We start from the raw sequence: 20,908 nt of genomic DNA, 5'->3' as shown, positions 1-20,908 counted from the left end.
CAAACTTATTGAAACTGAAATTTATTATCGAAAACGAAAACTATAAATACTGGTAGATTTCTTTCCAAAACCTTTTTTAGTGTTACAGCATTCCACTAGATGCCACTAGCTGTTTTCTTAATGTCAAATATACGCCACCTGTCAGTTTGACATTGACAACAGTCTTCAAACTTCAAAAGTCATAAAGTAAATAAAGGGATTTACATTAAAAAAGGAGACGTGTAATTTATTTTTACATAAAAGATAACAATTATTTCTTGCTAAAAATATAATTAAAGGGTACAAATGATTTTTAAGTTATTTGAACTTTAATCGTTTACGTAATTTGAGAAAAATATGTTTCTGTAGTGGCGGTTAGAAGATCATGTTTGCATCACTTAAAAATAAGATTCGAGAGGAAACTGGCAGTGATTTAAGCAAACTTACAGCAAAAATTACTTCTAGTACTGTGCAAAAAATTGACAATTTAAGAGGAAGATCTCATCAAGGTTCTACTTCAAGTTTAAACTCAATAGTATCATCAGATGGTCTTCGTGAGGAAGGACCTATAGACCCAGAAGAATACAGGAAAAGAATAGTAAAACTAGAAGCAGAGTTCGCCAGAAAACTTGATACCCGGGATAATGATTGGAAAGAAATTGTTAAGGAAAAGGATAAAAGGTTACAAAGTATTGAAAAGGAAAAGGATGAAGCTTACAGACAGATTTCAAATTTGAAAGATTCTTTAAAAAATGCAGAAGGTATTAAAAAAACAATAATTAAATCAAAACATATTTTTATTGGTTTTATATATTTTCTAGAACTAAAACAGAAAATTCTGGAACACAGAGAAAATTCTGAACAAATTGAATCTCTTCAGAACCAGGAGCTAGCCAAGATTAAACAATTAGTTCTGCAAAGGGATAAAGAGCTTTTGGAAAAATCTGCCTTACTGAAAGAGTCTAATGCTCAGTTGGAAAAATTAAGGAGTGAAGTTAATAGACTACGAAGACAAGAGGAATTATTAAGCGATGTACAGGTAATGTTCGATTTTTGTTATAATGTTTAGTCTTAGGACAAGACTGAATAATGTGAAAAAATGCACCTTTACTTTTACAACAGCTGTCCCTCTCTATGTTTATTATTTACCAGATTATAGAGTTAATGTTGGCTTAATCTGTCTGCATACTTACTATATTACTAGTAGTTTGTGGCATTCCCATACCCCTTTGTGTTATTGTTATTATTTTAAGTTTGTTTCCATTTGTAAACTCTTCCGAACTGTAACTTAAGAAACTTCAGTGTCATTATATAATTTTGTGACCTTCCGCTGTGCTTCTTTCCTTTTGGGTTTACAGGTATTGCTTTAGCTCTTTCAGTATGCCTTTAATATATCCTCAAAGATAACAATCTTTCAGGACGACCTCGAAGTTCTACGCCATTCTTCTTCTCGAGACTTAGCTCATTTAGCTACAGAATTAGCAAAATGTGAGCAGGAACGAAAGCATTTAGCCGATTTAAATAGCATTTTTCGCGACAGTATTTCAAGTGAAAATACACTTGATGAAACAGTGGCTTCTGAGAAGAAGTTGCTGGAACAACGGTTGGAAGAAGCACATTTACAATTATCCGATATCAAAACTTCTTGGAGTGATAAAATTGCATCTCTAGAAACTCAGGTTAGTATATTCTCACTTAATTGAGCAGGGAAGAGTTGCTTATTGCTGTATTAGGTTGGTAGGTTAAGTAGGCAAGCTGCTGAAGAGGGTGCTGAAAGACGACGTGCAGTAGAAGACAGAGAAAAACTAATGGAGAAAATAAAACAATTGGAAGCAGAGTTGGAGCTTAGTAAAATTGAGTTATCCAACAAGGATACCAAAATAAAGAGACTGACACAGGACATAAATGAAATTTCTGCAGAGCTGAAATTGTTACAGCAACAAAATGAGGAAGAAATTCAGTTTTTAAGAACTGAACTTGTGAGTCAACCAAAATAAGGGGACTTAAGCTTTAATAATATTTTTTGCACTTATTTTTTTTTGTAGCACTTTTTCTTGGTTATTTATGTGTATTTTAAATGTTATTTATAACTTCCTATTATTATTATTTTGTAGTATTCTTGCCAATTTATTAATCTTGGATCCTATTTTGAAACATTAGGTTGTAAGAGCTATGTGTTTATTATTTCAGTTTAATTTATCTTAATAAAGATTTTATTTAGGTTTTTTAGATCTTTTATTTGGGCTCTTTTTAATTTTCCCATACCCCTTTGTGTTAACAATTTATTTTTATAGTTTATAGGGTTAGTATATAAACGCTTTTTGAAATATATATTGGTAACATTTGGTTTGTAAATTTAAAGGTGTACCTACTAGTTTGTGACGTTAATTTTTAACTTTTACGTGCTAATTTGTTATTTTAGGATGTTTCAAAAACCGAGATAAAGGTAGTTAAAATGAATTTGGAAAATGTAGAAGGAGAACTAGACAAAACAGAAGAGGAGAATAGTAAATTAAAGACATCTGTTGATTCCGAACATCTAACAAATAACTCTTTGAGGCAAATAATCACGAAATTAGAAATGGAACTGGGCGAAGAGAAAGCCAACTCGCTGAACGTGCAAAAAACTCTGTCAAGGTAATTTGTGCAATTGAACTAGTTACCTGTTAAATAAAAAAATGTATTATTTCAGCGATGACTCATGAAATTATTGTTGTATAAAGTGCTAAACTGATTATATTTTATGGCTTATACAGGGTGTATATTAGCAAAGTTGAACAGATATTTTAATAATATTTGTTAAGACATCTATACAGGGTGATCCCGCGTCCCGTTAAAAACTTTATGTCGCGTTTTTGGTTTCAGATTTTTGTTTTAGAAAATAATACCTTCTCTATAAATAAATAAAATCAGAGAAAACATTAAATCGCAGTTTACTATAAAATGTTTCAATGGATCTGAAGCACTGGCCACTATAATTATAGCAATACATTTATGAATTTTTTCAGAGTTACCGCCGAAAAAAACACTGCCCTTTTGAGGAACGCTGAAATTTCTCAACAAATGGAAATGATCAAGCAGAAAATGAGAAGACAGGAAAGTGAAATGAACGATTTAATAAATAAAATAGGTAATTTAGAGGACGAAAACTCTAAGCTCAAGGAAAGCCGAATTATAGAGCAAAAACTAAATAGCAGTATTACCGATCTTGAAGATCAAGTTGCAGAAAAAAATAAGGTGCGTGATTTTATTAGCGTAAAATGCTCGGCGAATATATTATTAGAAAACGTTCCCCAATAATCAAATAGAATAAGTGAGCAAAAATAAGCAAATGCCCAGAATTTATCATTAGCACAAAGAAAATAGGTTGGAAATCTGAAGTTTATACTGCGCTGGTAAGTCTTGCTATTGGGTCGGTATTTATATGTGTGAAAGTGAATCGCTTAGAGATCTTATTAAGCTGGAGTGAGAAAAAGCGATGGTGTGCTGTTCCAGCGTTGCCACATTTATCGGAGATACAGGTACACGTTTCCCTGGTCGAAAGACGCTTCTTTCTATTTGTTTTTTGGAAAGATAGGCACTAGATAAAATCATTAGATATGTTTCTGGGCATCTATGTTTCTGGGCAACGACCAAACGTCAACTTTTTTGTTTGTAAAGATTTTCACATACTGCCAGCAAAGAAAATATAGCAGAAACAATAAGATTTTTTTAGAGAAACCCACAATCAATTATTTTTATTGGATTTCGAGATATCGATTTTTGAATTCAGAGTGCTAAGAGCGCCGACCACTGTCTAGCACCAATTCAATTCAACTTATTTTTTACCAAAAATGGTAAACTTCTGGGCATTTTAGAATCGTTGTTTAATTTCTAACTTGCATTTAATAATATACAAGCTATAAGGAAAATTACAACAATTTGTTTGTATATTTGTCAGTTGACTGCCACTGGCGAATGATTAAACATGGAGAACTAATATCAGCTTTTGATACCCGTATAGCTTGGGTATTGCAGAATATGATTCCAAACCATCATATTATTTTACTAAAAGACCTTCGCTATGGTGCGTCCAGACCTGAGGAGTCGAGTGCGAAACGAGCGCGAGACATTCGAAATTCGCTAAGTGTGGACGGGTCTCGCAAGAGCCTCATCGCGACCGCCTCGCGAGACAAGCCACGGAGCCTTGTTGCTATTCGTCCACTGTCGGTTTTTCGACGGCCGATCAAAGAAAGCTCGCGGCCAAGTCGGACGTGTTTTTGGTAGGCTCGCTCGACTGCGAGATATTAGCTCTGCTATTAGTGCATATTGAAATGGAGACTTGGACGGAAGAAGATCAGCTGAGAATTATTAAAAAGTGTTTTAGAATAATTAAAAAAAAAAGAAAAACTGTAGAGAAGGTTAAGATAGACATTTTAAAATTATTATAGAGTATACAGGGTGGTTCAAAATAGTGTTACGGATATAACATGGTTTTTTAAACGTAATACACTATTTTTTATTTTATTTTTAGATCTGCGTAAAATTTTATAACTTTTTTTATATATAATGCGAGGTATAATGTTATATAGCTAAAACTAATAGTTTTTGTAATATTTCAATTTACTTAAATAAAAAATGTTAGATTTCAGTGTCGTAAAAATTTGTCAGTCATGCTATGGTTTCTGAAGTTGGAGTGCTAAAATTTGTTAGGATAGTTTTGTAGGGACGAAGAAAAAATATAGATAAAGATATTTGAGTTAGATGCTACAGTGTTCAACATATATTTATCAATTTCGACTATTTAAAATTAAATAATCTCACATTTTTTAAATGGAACACCGTATTGTTGCGGGCCGGTGTGGACTCGACCTAACCTCACAATATGGCCCGCCCTCGGATGACCTTAACATCGCATAGACACCGCAATGATTCATTCGTTCGAGAAGAATCGAGTCCCACTGGAATGGACCAGTACATACGAGAACATTCGAAAACCTTCTCTACGCACCTAACGATCTATGGACAATTCTAGAGTTCTTTACCTGCCGGTATAAAAGCCGGCGGCCGTGGCCTACAGGGGGCAGTTATAAATATACCAGTGCAGTTGACGCGCTAAAATTCAAAATAAATTCTTAGTTATAAATCGTTTGTAAATAGTTCTATAAGTCGTTTATCGTTATTAGTTTTGTTAATTAGTGTTAAATAAATAGTGTTTAAATAAATTGTGACTTTCTATCCACACGGAACCGACGAAAAACGTAACAATTGGTGTCAAGTGTGGCGTGTGTGATAGACTAGAAAAATAAAAAGACTAACGATGGCTCCAAAAAAATTGAAAGACCTGAAAGTGTCGGAATTAAAAAGCATACTGGAAGAGAGGGAATGCGAGACAGATGGAAAGAAAAGCATTTTGCAAGCCAGACTGAGAGACGTTTTGATTGAGGAAGGTGAGGATCCTGACACATTTTGCTTTGAGTTGGAAGGTGACCTTGACTCGTGCCTACAAAAATTAGAAGACAATTTGAATGACAAAATTACAGAAAATTCCCGGGAATTGCAAGACAATTTAAACGGCAATTTGAATAATTTAGAAGATAAAATGATGAAAAATTCCCAGGATTTAATTAATATTTTAGAAGATAAGATCGCAGAAAATTCTAAAGACATACAGGCCAGCTTTAATAATAAAATACTTAATTTAGAAGAAAAGATAACAGAAAATTCCAGGGAATTAGAAGAGAAGATAACAGATACACAAGACAAAATAACAGAGATTGAGGAAGATGTAAATAGAAAAATCGAAATTTTAAGAGAAGAAATAGCGAAATCAAATTCACCAAAATGTCAAGAAACATCGGAGGGGCCGAAACTAGTCGAAAATAAGTATATCTCAAAGTCAGTTATTAAGCCTCCACAGTTTGACGGAAAAACCGCTTGGGCTAATTATTTTTGCCAGTTTGAGGCCGCTGCGAGAGCGAACGGATGGACAATCGCTGAAAAGGCTACCGCTTTGACTGTCGCACTGCGAGGAGATGCGACTGATATTCTGCAGACATTGTCACCATCGGAACAGGGAGATTATCAGCAATTGGTACGACATTTAGAAATGAGGTACGGCCAAGCTCATTTGAACATGTCTATCATTCCCAGCTAAAAAATCGCATTCAAAAGTCAAATGAGTCTCTGCAGGAGTTTGAAGCCGACGTAGCCCGCCTCGTTCGCCTTGCGTACCCTGCTATGCCCGAAAATGTTATGGAGCGCTTAAAAGTACAGGCTTTTATTGATGGTTTATGTGACAACGAGACAAGGCAAACACTTCTTTTAGCTCATCCAACGCATTTGGGAGATGCCCTAGCACGTGCCCTGGAATTTGAGGCCGCGAAAGAATGCTCTAGGTCTCTAGGATTTGTACGGGCTGTTGAGGAGAGTTCCGACGATTCCAAAGTGGAAAGGATTGTGCGGAAAGTACTGGATCAGTATATGAGTAAGAAGGGGGGACCGATTCGCTGTTGGAATTGCGGACAGATGGGAAATCGTTGCAAAGAAGAGAAAGAAGTGAAAGTCTTAAGGACGACTGTGGTTGGTGATAGTTGGCAAACCGAAGATCTTGCAAATGACCAAATCAGTGATCCAGAGTTGGGCTTGGTGATTAACTGGAAAAACGCGGACCAGAGACCAACGTGGGAGGAAGTTTGCAGATATTCGCCGAACGTGAAGTCGTACTGGTCCAGTGGAATTCATTGGTAATAGATAACGGATTACTTCGCCGTGTGATTGTGAGACCAGAGGGACAAGAAGAGAGAAGGCAGATCGTCATTCCAAAGAAGAGGGTCCCGAAGTCTTGGCGGAAGTTCACAATGGAACCAGCGGTGGACATCTTGGTGTTACCAAGACACTTGGCAAGCTGCGTGAACGGTTCTACTGGGTGAACTGCAAAGAAGATGTGAGGGCCTGGTGTAAGAAATGTGACATTTGCGCAGCCATTAATGGGCCACAAAAGCGTGGTAAAGCCCCTATGCGCCAGTACAATGTTGGTAGTCCCTTCGAACGAATAGCGATCGACGTGGCTGGTCCTTTCCCGGAGACGAACGATGGCAACAAATACATTGTGGTAGTAATGGATTACTTCAGCAAATGGGTCGAGGCCTACGCGTTGCCAAATCAAGAAGCGTCCACGATTGCTGATGCCCTTGTTAAAGAATGGATCTGCAGGTTTGGTGTTCCCATGGAGCTTCATTCAGATCAGGGAAGAAACTTTGAGTCCAATCTGTTCCAAGGCGTCTGTGAAGTCCTGAACATCCGCAAGACCAGGACGACTGCTCTACATCCACAATCCGATGGGATGGTTGAACGCATGAACAGAACTATCAACCGTTATCTGGCCAAAGTAGTCTCTGACCACCAAAGAGACTGGGACAAATTTCTTCACCTGTTCCTGTTGGCCTACCGTTCATCCGTCCAAGAATCTACAGGGCAAACTCCAGCCAGCATCGTTATGGGACGGGAAGTGCGCCTACCCTGTGATCTGAAATTTGGTTGCCGACCGGGAGAAGAAGTCGCCGGAGAAGATTATGTCCACACACTACGTCAAAGGATGGACGACATTCATCAGAGAGTCCGCCTAAATATTCAAAGTGCTAGTGACCGAATGAAGGAACACTACGACATTCAAGCTGAGCATGGAGGATACCAACCAGGGAAGTTGGTGTGGCTATATAACCCGCAGAGACGTCGTGGGTTATCTCCGAAGCTACAATCCTCGTGGGAAGGGCCATACGAAGTCATGGATAGAATTAATGACGTCGTATACCGTATCAGAAAATTGCCAAAAGGAAAACCGAGGGTAGTCCATTTCAACCGTTTGAGCCCCTACCAAGGCGAAATAGAAGATCGTGCTGGGACCGTGAGAACCTGCAGCTTTGATCCCCCTGATTCGGAGATGTCCTTTGACGATTTCATGGCCCGATACAACAGCAGTGAGAAGGCTCGCTATGGTGTAACCAAAGAAGATCAACGAGACCTCTTTTCCGTGCCTCCTGATTATTCGCTCGCTCATTGTGTGGCTCGAGATTTGCGGATGTCCAGAGGAATCGCTGCGACGTTCAATGAGAAGTTTGGGCGTGTCGGAGAACTACGCCGACAGGATCCAGAGGTTGGAAGCGTCTTGAGGCTAACCGACAATGCACATGGTCAAGCAAGGCACATCTTCTACCTGGTCACCAAGGAATGGTCCCCGAGTAAGCCGACTTATCTCAATCTATGGAAGACCCTGATTGAACTGAGAGAAGCCCTGCTAAACAACAACATTGCACGATTAGCCATTCCGAAGCTGGCGTGTGGACTCGATGGTTTGAGTTGGCGTACAATCCGGAACATGATTGAAGTCTTGTTCAGATTTACGGGAATCGAGATCCTCGTTTGCTGCTACAACCCAAAGCTGAGATCGGGAGAGAAAACTGTAGACTGCTATTTCTACCAGACTTCGCAATGTACCAGGGGCCAGCTTTGCAAATACCTTCATTCACCGTATAATCTCGGGACGAGCATGTACCTAAGAAGGGGCAGTGTTGCGGGCCGGTGTGGACTCGACCTAACCTCACAATATGGCCCGCCCTCGGATGACCTTAACATCGCATAGACACCGCAATGATTCATTCGTTCGAGAAGAATCGAGTCCCACTGGAATGGACCAGTACATACGAGAACATTCGAAAACCTTCTCTACGCACCCTAACGATCTATGGACAATTCTAGAGTTCTTTACCTGCCGGTATAAAAGCCGGCGGCCGTGGCCTACAGGGGGCAGTTATAAATATACCAGTGCAGTTGACGCGCTAAAATTCAAAATAAATTCTTAGTTATAAATCGTTTGTAAATAGTTCTATAAGTCGTTTATCGTTATTAGTTTTGTTAATTAGTGTTAAATAAATAGTGTTTAAATAAATTGTGACTTTCTATCCACACGGAACCGACGAAAAACGTAACAGTATGTATTATAATTTTTTTTTCAGAATTTACAAATTTTGCGTCATTGACACTTTTTACCGTACCGAAATCTAACATTTCTTTAAACAAAAATGGAATTATTACAAAATCGGTTATTTTAGATATATAATATGATATGCAAAAAAAGTTACCGAATTGTACCTAGCATCTAATAATAAAATAAAAAATAGGGTATTTCCATTAAAACATACCGCGTGTGACAGAGTCAGAGTGTTATTTTTTCTCAAATAAAGAAAGAAAATTTATGTTATATACTAGCATACCAAATTTCGTTTTTTATCTGAAAAAATAAAATAGTTATAGGGGGTGAGCCACTTTTGAGGCCCCTGTATACTATACAGTAATTTTCAAATGTGCTTCCTAATCTTAACTATAACTTTTCTATTTAACATTTTGTTCTAAAAAACGAATTTTGTAAAAGACGTCGTGTCAATGTCATGTCAAACGTCGTGTCAGACGTTGTGTCAAATGTCGTGTCAACAAATGAAGGGTAAAAGGGGAAAAATCGACGATGAATAAAATAGGACGAACCAAACATCATGTTAAAGATACAAAAATTTATTACTTATGCGTTATTATTTACTGCATCTTTTTCATCGGACATGTTTACACAAACCGGTCACTCTTCACTACGATCCAACTCGCTTGCCTCGTGGCAGGCTTGCGTCAAAAAATGGATAGAAAATGTCTTGCTCTCGTCTCGCACTCGTCTTGCTCTTGTCTCGCACTCGACTCCTCAGGTCTGGACGCACCATTAGGTAGCAAAAGTACAAGCTGCAGTACAAAACACATAAACAGATTTTTTTTTAAATTCGTTAACAAAAGAACAGTCCAAAACCAATGTGGGATAGATAGTTATGGTGATATGCATTGTGGGGTGATAGGCAATGAATTATTTCATTTTTACCACAGTATTTTTTATTGATAGTAACAGAGTGTTTTTGTTGTTTTCAGACCATAAAGGTTTTACAATTAAGACTGGCAGACTTGAAAAAGACTCTTCAACAAGAACTCAGGACCCCGGCCAATTCAAATTTTCAAAACGATTTTATCGAATCTAATTCGGCAGCTGTTCTTCAACCGAGTCAAATATCAACAAAACATTTCCCTAGCGTCGTTAAAAGAGACGAAGACGATGTTAATTTTAAGTATTTGAAGCATGTTGTGATTAAATTTTTAACAAGGTAAGTTTGAATTTGTTGAACGAAATTTGTATTGTTCTATACCGGGTGTTTTAAAAAACATGTGCCATCTCTCGTGGGGAGAATCCTCACGCAAAAATAAGATTTATTTTTCATATCAGCATAGGTCCAATTCTACTTTGTTTCGTAGCTTCAGGGTGTTTTTTTCAATTTATTATAATTTTCTTCCAAGTATTTTTTAGCGTTTGGAATAAAATTTTGAGGGTAAAAGTTACTTACATGCGACATATTTTAAAGCTAAAAAAAGTGTCGACATATTCGCCAGGGACGTGCATATGGGTTATCACTGGAATATTTTCCTAAAAAAAGTATGTATGCCACTGACTTTTTTTCTCTTGTTAGCGAAATGGTGTGAGTTTAATGCCAATTAGAAGTTGTCTCTTGATATTTTGTCGATTTCAGCCTCCTTGATGAGATAAACGCAATTTTATTAATTTGCCTTGATCCAACTCTAATAGCAACCTTTAAAAAAATCAATATCATTAACTTGCGAAAGTTTTATATATATAATTTATTAATAATTTTATTTTTATTTTAATTTTATTGTGATTAAATAAAATTGCGTTTATCTGATCAAGGAGGCCGAATTCGATAAATATCAAGAGATAATTTTTAATTGACATTAAACCGCCTACACGATTTTGATCAAAAGAAAAAATCAGTGGCAGACGTTTTTTCTGAAAAATATTCCATTGATAATCCATATGCACGTCTGTGAGGAATTTATCTCCATTTTTTTTAGCATTAAAATATGTAGCACTTCTATTAACTTTTACCCTCAAAATTTCATTTGAATCACTAAAAGTACTTGGAAGAAAATTATAATAAAAATCGAAATATTATTAAGACTTTAACACCCTGTAGCTACGAAACAAATTGTGAAACGTGAGAAATCTCCCCAAGAGAGATGGCACGTTTTTTGAAACACCCTATGTACAGTATGTCCCTCGATTGTCTTTACAAGAGGACATTTTACCTGGTACTTTTAACTGCCAGGTAATACGTTATGTCTACACGGGGTTACGATGGAAGTCAGTTCTATAGGTTTTCCCTTTTAACTGTAAAACTGTAGGTGTAGACGGGTCTTTAAGCTTATTTATTATTGCAGTAGAGAATATGAAGCTCAACATTTAATTAAGGCAATTTCAACACTTCTGAAGTTTACACCTGAAGAAGAAAAACTAATACAGGACACGTTAGAATGGAAAAAGTCTTGGTTTGGAAGTAAACCAAAGATCTCCAAAGTTCAGAAAACTGTTAGTTTCGCCAGTTGATAGCACGTAATTTATTTTCAAGCCTAAGTATTATGAAGAAATGGTTTTAGAAGCGTTCCTGCGAAGGGCAAACGGTAAATGATTATATGGGGCGAAACAGAACATAAAAGTGATATTGAGTTTCAGGCTGAACTGATATAATCGGAGCTCATTGTCACAAGTTTTAATATAATAAGTAAGGTTCCAAAAAGTTTTTATATACATTTGCTAAATTGAGCTTTAACTGTTGATTGAAAAATTTACTAAGTGCGAATCTGTTTAATTTTTATGTATTAAATTATCCAGAAAAAAAATAAGGTTATACATTTTGTGATTTTATTAAATTATTTTAATTTATTGTTGCTGCATATATATGATGTATCATACTAAGTTCTTTTTAGTTTTTAAAAACATTCACTAGGTAAATGTTCAACATTTTAATATTTTTTCAACAAATTAATATTTATGTATATAAAGTTATGTTGTCCATTATTTTTATTTAATAATATGTATATAATTGTAAAAATATGCTAGTTGGATTATACAATTTATGTAGATTAATATGTAGCCAGCCTGACTCATATTAAAAATATTTTAATCTAAAGGGTTTCGTTGCAGAACGTTTTTAAGGATCATACAGGGTGTGCTAAAAAGTTGACAACAAATGTGATTTGAAAAATATTGGTAAATTTAAAAAACATTTCTAAGTATTTCAATAGGTACTATAAAAAACTGTTTCCCGTATATTTTGGACAGTAATAACCTTATTCTTTGTGTGTGTATTTCTTTTCTAAAATTGTCGTCATGGAAGACATTATCACATGACATGTTAAAATATTTTTATATTGAGCATCATATTTTTTTAAATAATTCTAATTTTTTCCATATCTTGCGAACTTTTTGCACATCCTGTATATCTTTAACGGTTTTCATTTTTAAACAATTTTCTTAATACGGTTATTTGATTAAAGTAAATGAATTTATGCATTCCCAATTTTATTTTTAAATATTTTTTGTATGAGTCAGAATTGCCTATCTACAATCTTACTCTGAATAAAAGTTTTATAAAGTAAATGTGTGTTTTAATAAACAAAACAACAATCAATAAAAATTAAAAATTTTATTAAATTTATAAAATCTTAATTACCTACAATACATTACGCAGTACGTTAAGAATTATTTACTTATTTACTACCGATATCACATATTCCTTTTTTTATTAATATGAAAATAGACGCTATAAAGTCACTGATAAGAGAATTGAGTCAATAAATGCCATATATCGCTATGAGTCACCTCCATCGTGGATATTTTTAGGTTTCCATACCTTTATCACCTTATCTTGACTACCTGTTGCCAGTAAACTTTTATCTTTTGCAATATCCACTGTTAATATGCTTTCTAAAAAAATAATATAGTATGATTAGTATGTTTGTTTGAATTTTAATTTCACGGTAATTTACATTAAAGGCAAGTTAATGTAGAGAAAAAATTGGAAATACATGACCACGACCAATCTAGAGACTTATATTTATACCACGCTGGTAACTCTTACTTTTGGGTCGGTATTTATATATGTGGAAGTGAATAGCTTAGGAATATTATAAGTCGGAGCGAGAAAAATGCAACGGTGTGCTGTTGCGGCGTTGCCACACATTTTAGAGTGATACCAGTACGCTTTTCCCTGTCTAGTGGAGTAAAATCACTGTCGAAAGGCGCTTATTTTTAGGTCCTTTTAAGTAAAAAGTAAAGTGAAGTAAATATTTCAGTTAACGTCTCCTTTTTGCTGTATATGGAAAATACAACAACGATTCGTTAATAAATAAAGAAATAAAGTATAACGAGTATAACGAGACGTAATTAAATCGTGAAGCTGAAAGCATGATGTACACCCTTCCCTAGAAATCTAAGTACTGGATTTCAATTTTATAAAACTTATCAATTTATGCAGTTAACCGCGACAAATCAGCCTTATACCCATCCACGTCTCTTAGCAATGTGCACAGTTACTCGGTTTATTTCATACGTTTGGCAACGTTTTTACTGTTCTGTCTTTGTTCAGTACATTATAAATGCATTGTACTCTTCTTACATACGGAAATCTCGACCCAAACATAAAACTTGCCGACCCTAGTATAGTCGACGCAATGGGAAAATGTATGAATAATATATTATATAATAATGACTGCCACTGTCATATATTTTATAGCGTTTTGTTGGTCCTTTGTTGGACAGACAAAAAAACTTTTTTTGCCTGTCCAAAAAGACTTTTTTGAAGAGGCTATAGAGATCATCTTTTATAAATTTCCTTAATATAACAGAACCACCCGTTCAAGTGAGTCAAAATTGGTACTCTTCAAAATTCAGATGATTCAAGTAACAAGATTATGTTCGACATTACACCATATCAATGAGATTCAATATATTGAATTTTTACTGAATCATTTTTTCTTACCTAAATGAGCCTTTTTTTCCAATAATATCTTTACTTGAAACATATCCCATATCAATAATGTACCATCATCACAACCGATAACAAGTAAATGACCCCTCCATTTCAGAGATTTAACGGACGATTTCAACGTTTTATTGAAAACCGATAATCCTAAAATCAACGTTAGTTTAGTTCAGAGTTAGAACTAACATTTTTTATCCTTATTACCAGTATTAACATCTAAGATTTGAAAACATCCATTTTCCGAACCCAGTGCTAATTTTTGACCGTCACAGCTGTAGTTTATTGCGTTTATTTTACTTGATATGTCAAATTTCTTAGATAATGTGAAATTTTGTGTTTCCCAAATGTATAATTCTCCATCGTCTGTACCAACAGCTAAGTGATGGTCATCCCTGTAGTAAATGAAAGAAAACATACTAGATGATTTGGTGTTAAGAGGATGAGTAATAGGTTTGATCCTTCATATACAAAAAGTTTAACTATATTCTGTTAAAAATATTGATCTAAACACGTGTCTGAAAAAGTTCAGAAAAACGTGAAACCGTCGATTGAAAGAATTGGGAAGATATGCAACCTAATGGGCGAATTCGTGACAAAGGGTTTTTTGATTTCCCCTAAGTCTCAAGTGCTGTACGGTGGAGACACCACTCGTTCTGCGGCTAACGCATAAAACACTCATTTTCTCTAATTCGGCCAGCAAAGGCATATCGAAGACGGTGTGGATCTGAAAGCGACAGTGTTGCCATATTAAAATGTGGAATATCTCTAATACATTTGACGAAAATATCTTTGGATGAAAAATCCACGTTTATGAATCGAAACTTTATTTGTGTTAAACATAGAATAAACAACAAAAATACAAATTCTTTTTAAGGTACTGAATATGTCGTATAATCGAAAAAAGTCGGTTAATTGGCTTGGAAATGGCCATTATTGACATTTACTATAATATTTTACATATAACACAGCGATCTTCATTTCCAAGCCAACTCTGACGACGTTCTTTGTTCAGTCATATAATATTATATATATTAAATTGTTTAACGATAGAAAATACGTATTATTAACGTACTGTATCCAAAATCCGCAAATCTACGGATTAATCAGTAGTTCTGGCAACACTGTCTCCCGCAACCACTCACTCTGTCGACTGAAAGCAGAACTACGGTATAGTATTCTTTATCCGCGCGCAGCCGCGCTGAGCTAAACTATATCTCGGAATTCTCGGACAGACCGACGTTAACGCCAGCTACATCTCGCACAGGTTTTGTGCCACAAAATTGCCCGTGAGGTTGCGCATCTTCTTATTTCTTCAATAAAAAGTGAAACAAAACTGACAAAAGAAGGTATTTTTATGACGTTGCTTCTGTCACTAATGCATAAATGCAATTTACCTGTCAAAACAAATACAGTTAACTGCCGAGTTGTGATCCAAATGTTTATAAAGGCACTGCACTGCTAGATCTTTGATGTTGGTGTTCAGTCCTTTCCAGATTTTGACTGAACAATCGCTACTGCCTGATACAAATAAGTGAGATTTTTCTCCAAGAGACATACAGGTTACTGTATCTTCGTGTGCTTCTACATTAACTGTAACTTTACCATAATCCAAATCATATAGTAATCTATAAAATTCGATGAGATATAAATATCAGATTTTATGAAATATTCTGAAAATGGTTACATCTGATTATCCCAAGTACCAATAATTAAGGTGTTGGCATTTGGCAGTGGTATGCAGCAACTTAGAGGCATATTTCCAATGTTGGCACTTCTGGTTTGCCTGTTTTGGTTCAAAGAAAACATTTTTAACTTTGAATCGTGCCCTACAGATATTATATTTGAACAGTCATCGCTGATATAAATGTAATTAACTGCTGTTTTGTGACTATTGAAACTTGCAGAAAGTTCTAAATCTATAGCAGTCTTCCACATATCTAAAGTAATAATACGCTGTTCAGAATACTGTCTTTTTGAACCATAAATAAACGTTTTACCTTCCAAAATATCCTCTTCTTGTTCGATTTGGTGAGGTTCTGTAAGTAACTGAGGGCCTATCTTTCTTTTAGGATGGGGAACTGTAAATACTTGTTTAGGTATTTGACCAAATTCCATAATTTGGACTTCAAGTGCATGCTTATCGTTTAAGTCTGATATAGAATCTAGATCTACATTGCCTTCATAGCACAAATGATAGAACACTAAAAGAGCAATAATTTAGACCTAAGATATCTAAAAATAATTTGTCTTACAATTTTTGGCCTTTATTGCCTCTTCCCCTTTTTGTTTGTAGCCAAAAATCAGATCAATCCAATTATGTAAATTATTTGAGACAACATCGCTCTCTAGCGCGTTCCTTAAAGTTTCTACAAAATGTTTTGGACTTTCTGCCCACGGAGGCATTTCAACATCACCCACTTGTAAGTTGTTATGTCTCAAACCAAAATTTATACCTAAACTATTCTTCAAAAAATTTCCTGAAATTTGTTTATTACTGATTTTTGTTCATGTAGGTAATAGTGATGTAACGAATATCAATATTTAAACATTCGCGAATGCGAATATTAAGTTGTTAATAGAAAAAAAAGGCTTGGAGCATTTTAGTTATTATTTTAAAAATTCCGACCGCAGCGCTTGATACGGCAGAAATTAGAAGTTGTAATCGCTATGTATTTCACGTAGTTCCAATGTTGATCGTATTGAAATAATATTAAAATCGCTTTGTCATAAAAAAGAACCTTTTTGTTTTATCTCAAGGGCGACCAACTGAAACTTTAACCATAAATTGCAAAAAAGAAATAAGAAAAAATGGTGAATCTTATAATATTAAATTTAAGTCTTCCTGGTTTTCTGATTTTAATTGGCTATGTAGTAGTATTGTTTTACAAAAATTATTTTGTTGGTCGTGTTTACCATTTTCAAACATGGCATTTGGAATAAAGAAGGGTTCACTGATTTTGTAAACATAACAAGATCTTTGCATAAACACGGGGATTCTGCAGAACATTTAAAATGTCAGTTAATGCTAAGAAATTAAAAAAAAAATCAAAATACAATAGCCGATGCTTTAGAAAAAAAAAAACGTTAGACTCTATAAGCTTAATTTTAATGAAAATGTTCGTTTAAATAGGCTTTAATGTGTGAATATAATTAATTAATTAAATGACGATATTACTGATAAGTTTGCATCAGAAAAGAACAGAAAATTGTGCTGATTTACAAAAATTAGTAAGGTTAGTAATATAAATAAGTCAAATTTATTTTGGTTAATATATTGCTTAGTAAACATTAATGTAATAATAATTAATGTAATAATTGAATAATAAATTGAATGGCTCCTCGGTTGTAACCAACAATTTTTTCAATATCGAAATTTCAGTGAAAAAATCGAGGGAAAAACGCTATACCTATGAAAATTACAACCTTATTTCACTGAAATCTCTATTTTGATAAAAATGTCGGTTACAACGTTTTTCGGGAAAGCCATTCAATAATTACAGTGTTCGCCATAAAGTTGGATCCATATGGACTGTTTTTTTGCTATTAGAGTTCAAAAAAAAAATTGTGGCTATCAATTCTGCTTTAAAAACAACTTAAAATGCACCAAGTCAAAGTTGAAACATAATTTTGTTAGTCTCTTTTTTTTTAAATAATAATAATTTAACCAATTTTTAAAAATTTCTTTTAAATATTTTGTATTTGACAGCTCCCAGATGTTAGCTGTCAACTTTGGCTTGGTGCATTTGTTGTTTTCAAAGCAGAAGTGATTGCCACAAAAAGGTTTTTTTAAACTCCAATATAAAAAAAGAACGTCCATATGGATCCAACTTTATGGTGGACACTGTATATAACGTTTATTATATTTAATTTAAATTTAATTATATTTTCACTGGAATGCAAAATAATGTGTTTATCGAAAACTGGTTGTATCTCTTTTTACTTAACGCGTTTTAGCCCAAACTAAAACGAAAATATTATAGGTATTAGTGTATAAATAATAGGTAACAAAAAAAATGATGAGAAAACGGTGAATGCACCAAAAAATTTTCAAATAATATTTTAAAAAATGTTGACAAAATGGTGAATGCACCAAAAAAAATTTCGGCTGCGGCGCAATTTAAAAAAAATTAACTCTTCACTTAATTTTTTACCCACGAGCCGCCACTGCGTTATAGTCCAAATAGCTCCAGTTATGACCCCACCAAGCAAAATCGGTGCGTAAAACTATGCTCTGTACCGTAGTTGAACTCATCTAAAAGTTTTTTAGCTGCAATAATAAATTATAATACAAGTTATAGACCTTCTAAAGATATCAAAATATTTACTTTCTTATTTTTATTTTTAGAATTTTCACAAATTATACTTCCTTACACTTTTAGAATAATTATATAATACATTTTTCGTATACTCGCTATTTAAACTCGTGTATTTGTATATACAGGTTGTTAACTGGAAAGTTACTTATAGGGGAACAGAATGGCAATACTGCCTATTAAGAATGCATGCTAATAGGGTTTTCTGTCGACTCGTCCCGTCGCGTTGTCTATCGACGAGCGGGCCGAGGTTGCCATATTTCAACCACAAAGATCTTGCCGCGAGTAATAAACAAATTAACAACCTGTATACCGATTGTTTACGATATTCTCCGATGGTGTCAGTACCGGTTGAGAAAGCACCAAGCCTATATGTAAACTGGTAACATATTCGTTACATCATTAGTAGGTAAGTTACCCACCCTCATGAGAACTGTCATAAAATTCCGGTATCAGTTCTTTAAAGTCCGACATATTGTTAAAACAATTTCTGAACGCATCTGCTACAGAGTTAAACATTCTATCTGGATGATCAAATCTACCACCTTGCATACACAATACATAATGCGGATAAAGTCTTGCTAAGTAATAAAGAACAAATCCAGGAGTGGAATAATGAGATCCATATATAAATTGTGGACTTGCCATTTCATTGTATCTAAAATATACCTAGTATATTTTCGCTTTTTATTGTTTCTTAAATATAATTCGTACCGATCTAATAATCTTTTCAAGCGATCAGGATTTAAAGCACCAACAGGTTTTGAGAGGTCCCTATAATTATTTGGATCAGACAAATCCAGTTCTTGGCTGGTATAGTTTGTTATGATCCAAGGAAATACTGGATACTGAGTCAAATCGTTCACTGTTCTATCACCTAAACTAAATAAACAAAATGAAACTGTTTCACATTAAGTATTAATCACTAGCGTAATTTACCATTTTACATACAGAAATAAATATTCTTTTCCTGTTATTATCAGATGAGTCATTCATATTGAATAATAAGTTTATCTGTTGAGTATAATGGGATTACCTATTTATATAAAGTAAATAATCAAAATTGGAGATAATGCCATTCTGCCATTGTAAAGTAATTACATTTTGTTCAATATTGTTTAATTGCAATTCCGGTTGTTCTAACAAATTTTCATAAAAACCATCTCTCTCATTTTGATTTCTAAACGAAAGATATATATGGGAATTTGTATTATCTGAGGAGTAAATTTCTAAGCCCTATAATATAGATTCATTTAGTTCATAATACAATAATTAAAATCAATTCAAACTTACGATATGTCTAAGTAAAAATCTTCTCTTTACAATCTGCTTAATACTTTTTAAATTTATCTTTATTACAAGGCTCTAAAATAAATATTTCGTTTACATAAAGCTAGATATTAGGTCCCTTCATTACTTACTGTCTCTATATTATTATAAGGTTGAAAATATAATCTTAATGTCGACAACAAAACTCTGCCCGGGTTAATAATTAGTGGACAAATTTTATCAGCTTGTGTTTCAGTAACTACTTTTTCATACAGATCCATCCATAATGGATTAAATGTTACTCTAGAGTGTTTTGAATGAACTATTGCACTTATCTTTTAAAACAAATAAAAATTAGTATGTAAAAATATGTAGTTTTGTTTTTATTACTTACCATATTAGATTGTTCTACAGAAGGCAGAGTAGTTGCCCTTTGGAGCTGTAACATCATTGCTAAACAATTGGAAATGCTTGCGTAAGTTAGAAGAAATAAGAAATATGAAGACTCCCGAAACTTATAAGGAGCTATAATGTTTCCTTCCAACATTTCGACATATTCCTTGCAGTTAATGCTCAACACATTTTTACTTTTAATAAATTTCGCCTTTCCTTTCCATTCTTCGATAATTATGCAACTTTTTAATGGAATTTTAATAAGCGGCTTTGTAAGGTCTTTCGGATCAAAAACCAAAGATTTTGAACACATTTTAAGCCTCCCATCCTGCTTTTTATTGTCGTAAGTGGTTGGAGTTGTATCTGGCGGAATTAAAACAGCGCTAAAATCTTCGAAATATATTTCGCCGGGATCCAAAAGTAACAATGAAAATCTAAAATAAGTATTTTGTAATAAGAAAAAAGTTTAAAATATTTTTATTTACCTTTCTTTATCCATGTTGACAACTTATATTATTTTATATGGATTGCGGTTTGTATATTGCTTTTACAGTTAATTTATCCATTTAGGTATTTACCAGAGAGTATTTACAATCAACATTATTTAAATTATTTTGTGTTGACAGGCTTCGACTTTCGACATAACAAAATTTTTATGATTTTTTGTTTTTGACATAAAATTTTTATAACCTAAAAACTGCAAAACTTCCATTTAAATTTTGATATTTATGATTTCGATATTTTCAAAACGCTTTGTCTTCACCGCCACCTATGAACGGGGATCTCATGGAGCTTGGTTTACACTTTGTTTTAAATATTTCTAATGTTTGATTTCTGCGATAGAGGCGCTGCTGTTAGTACATATACAGGGTCTTTATAATGTAACATAATGAAAATTAGAGCGTGATTTCTGAAATCATTTAAAGAAAAATGCGTTCTTGAATTCAGAAATAATACCTATAAGGTGTACGGTGTACGAAAATTCTCAGTTGAAATTTGGTATATACAAGTCATCGCTCATAAAGAAGACTCTTAATGAAATTTAAGGAAAAT

The 20,908-nt window shown here is 34.1% G+C and overlaps 2 protein-coding genes across 2 annotated transcripts; one reads left to right on the top strand and one right to left on the bottom strand.

Annotated features, from left to right (window-relative positions):
- Positions 1–223: 223 nt before the first annotated feature.
- On the top strand, positions 224–12,496 carry LOC115875390 (golgin subfamily A member 1). Its single transcript, XM_030890828.1, has 8 exons — positions 224–740; positions 801–1,018; positions 1,398–1,658; positions 1,713–1,958; positions 2,402–2,616; positions 2,988–3,216; positions 9,922–10,151; positions 11,278–12,496. The coding sequence occupies exons 1-8, from the start codon at positions 365–367 to the stop codon at positions 11,441–11,443; spliced, it is 1,941 nt and encodes a 646-aa protein (XP_030746688.1). The 5' UTR covers positions 224–364; the 3' UTR covers positions 11,444–12,496.
- Positions 12,497–12,527: 31 nt separating this feature from the next.
- On the bottom strand, positions 12,528–20,543 carry LOC115875387 (protein FAN-like). Its single transcript, XM_030890822.1, has 14 exons — positions 20,341–20,543; positions 19,857–20,289; positions 19,615–19,797; positions 19,487–19,558; positions 19,230–19,429; positions 18,908–19,075; positions 18,616–18,851; positions 16,133–16,357; positions 15,878–16,081; positions 15,565–15,817; positions 15,275–15,505; positions 14,085–14,272; positions 13,878–14,027; positions 12,528–12,823 (listed from the first exon to the last, which is right to left on the bottom strand). The coding sequence occupies exons 1-14, from the start codon at positions 20,352–20,354 to the stop codon at positions 12,708–12,710; spliced, it is 2,673 nt and encodes an 890-aa protein (XP_030746682.1). The 5' UTR covers positions 20,355–20,543; the 3' UTR covers positions 12,528–12,707.
- Between the last annotated feature and the right edge of the window lie 365 nt (positions 20,544–20,908).

The sequence above is a fragment of the Sitophilus oryzae genome, unplaced genomic scaffold (assembly GCF_002938485.1).
Source record: "Sitophilus oryzae breed Bouriz unplaced genomic scaffold, Soryzae_2.0 scaffold_1385_pilon_pilon, whole genome shotgun sequence".
In the NCBI taxonomy this organism is placed as follows: Eukaryota; Metazoa; Arthropoda; class Insecta; order Coleoptera; family Curculionidae; genus Sitophilus; species Sitophilus oryzae.
This window is presented reverse-complemented; position numbering and strand designations above follow the sequence as displayed.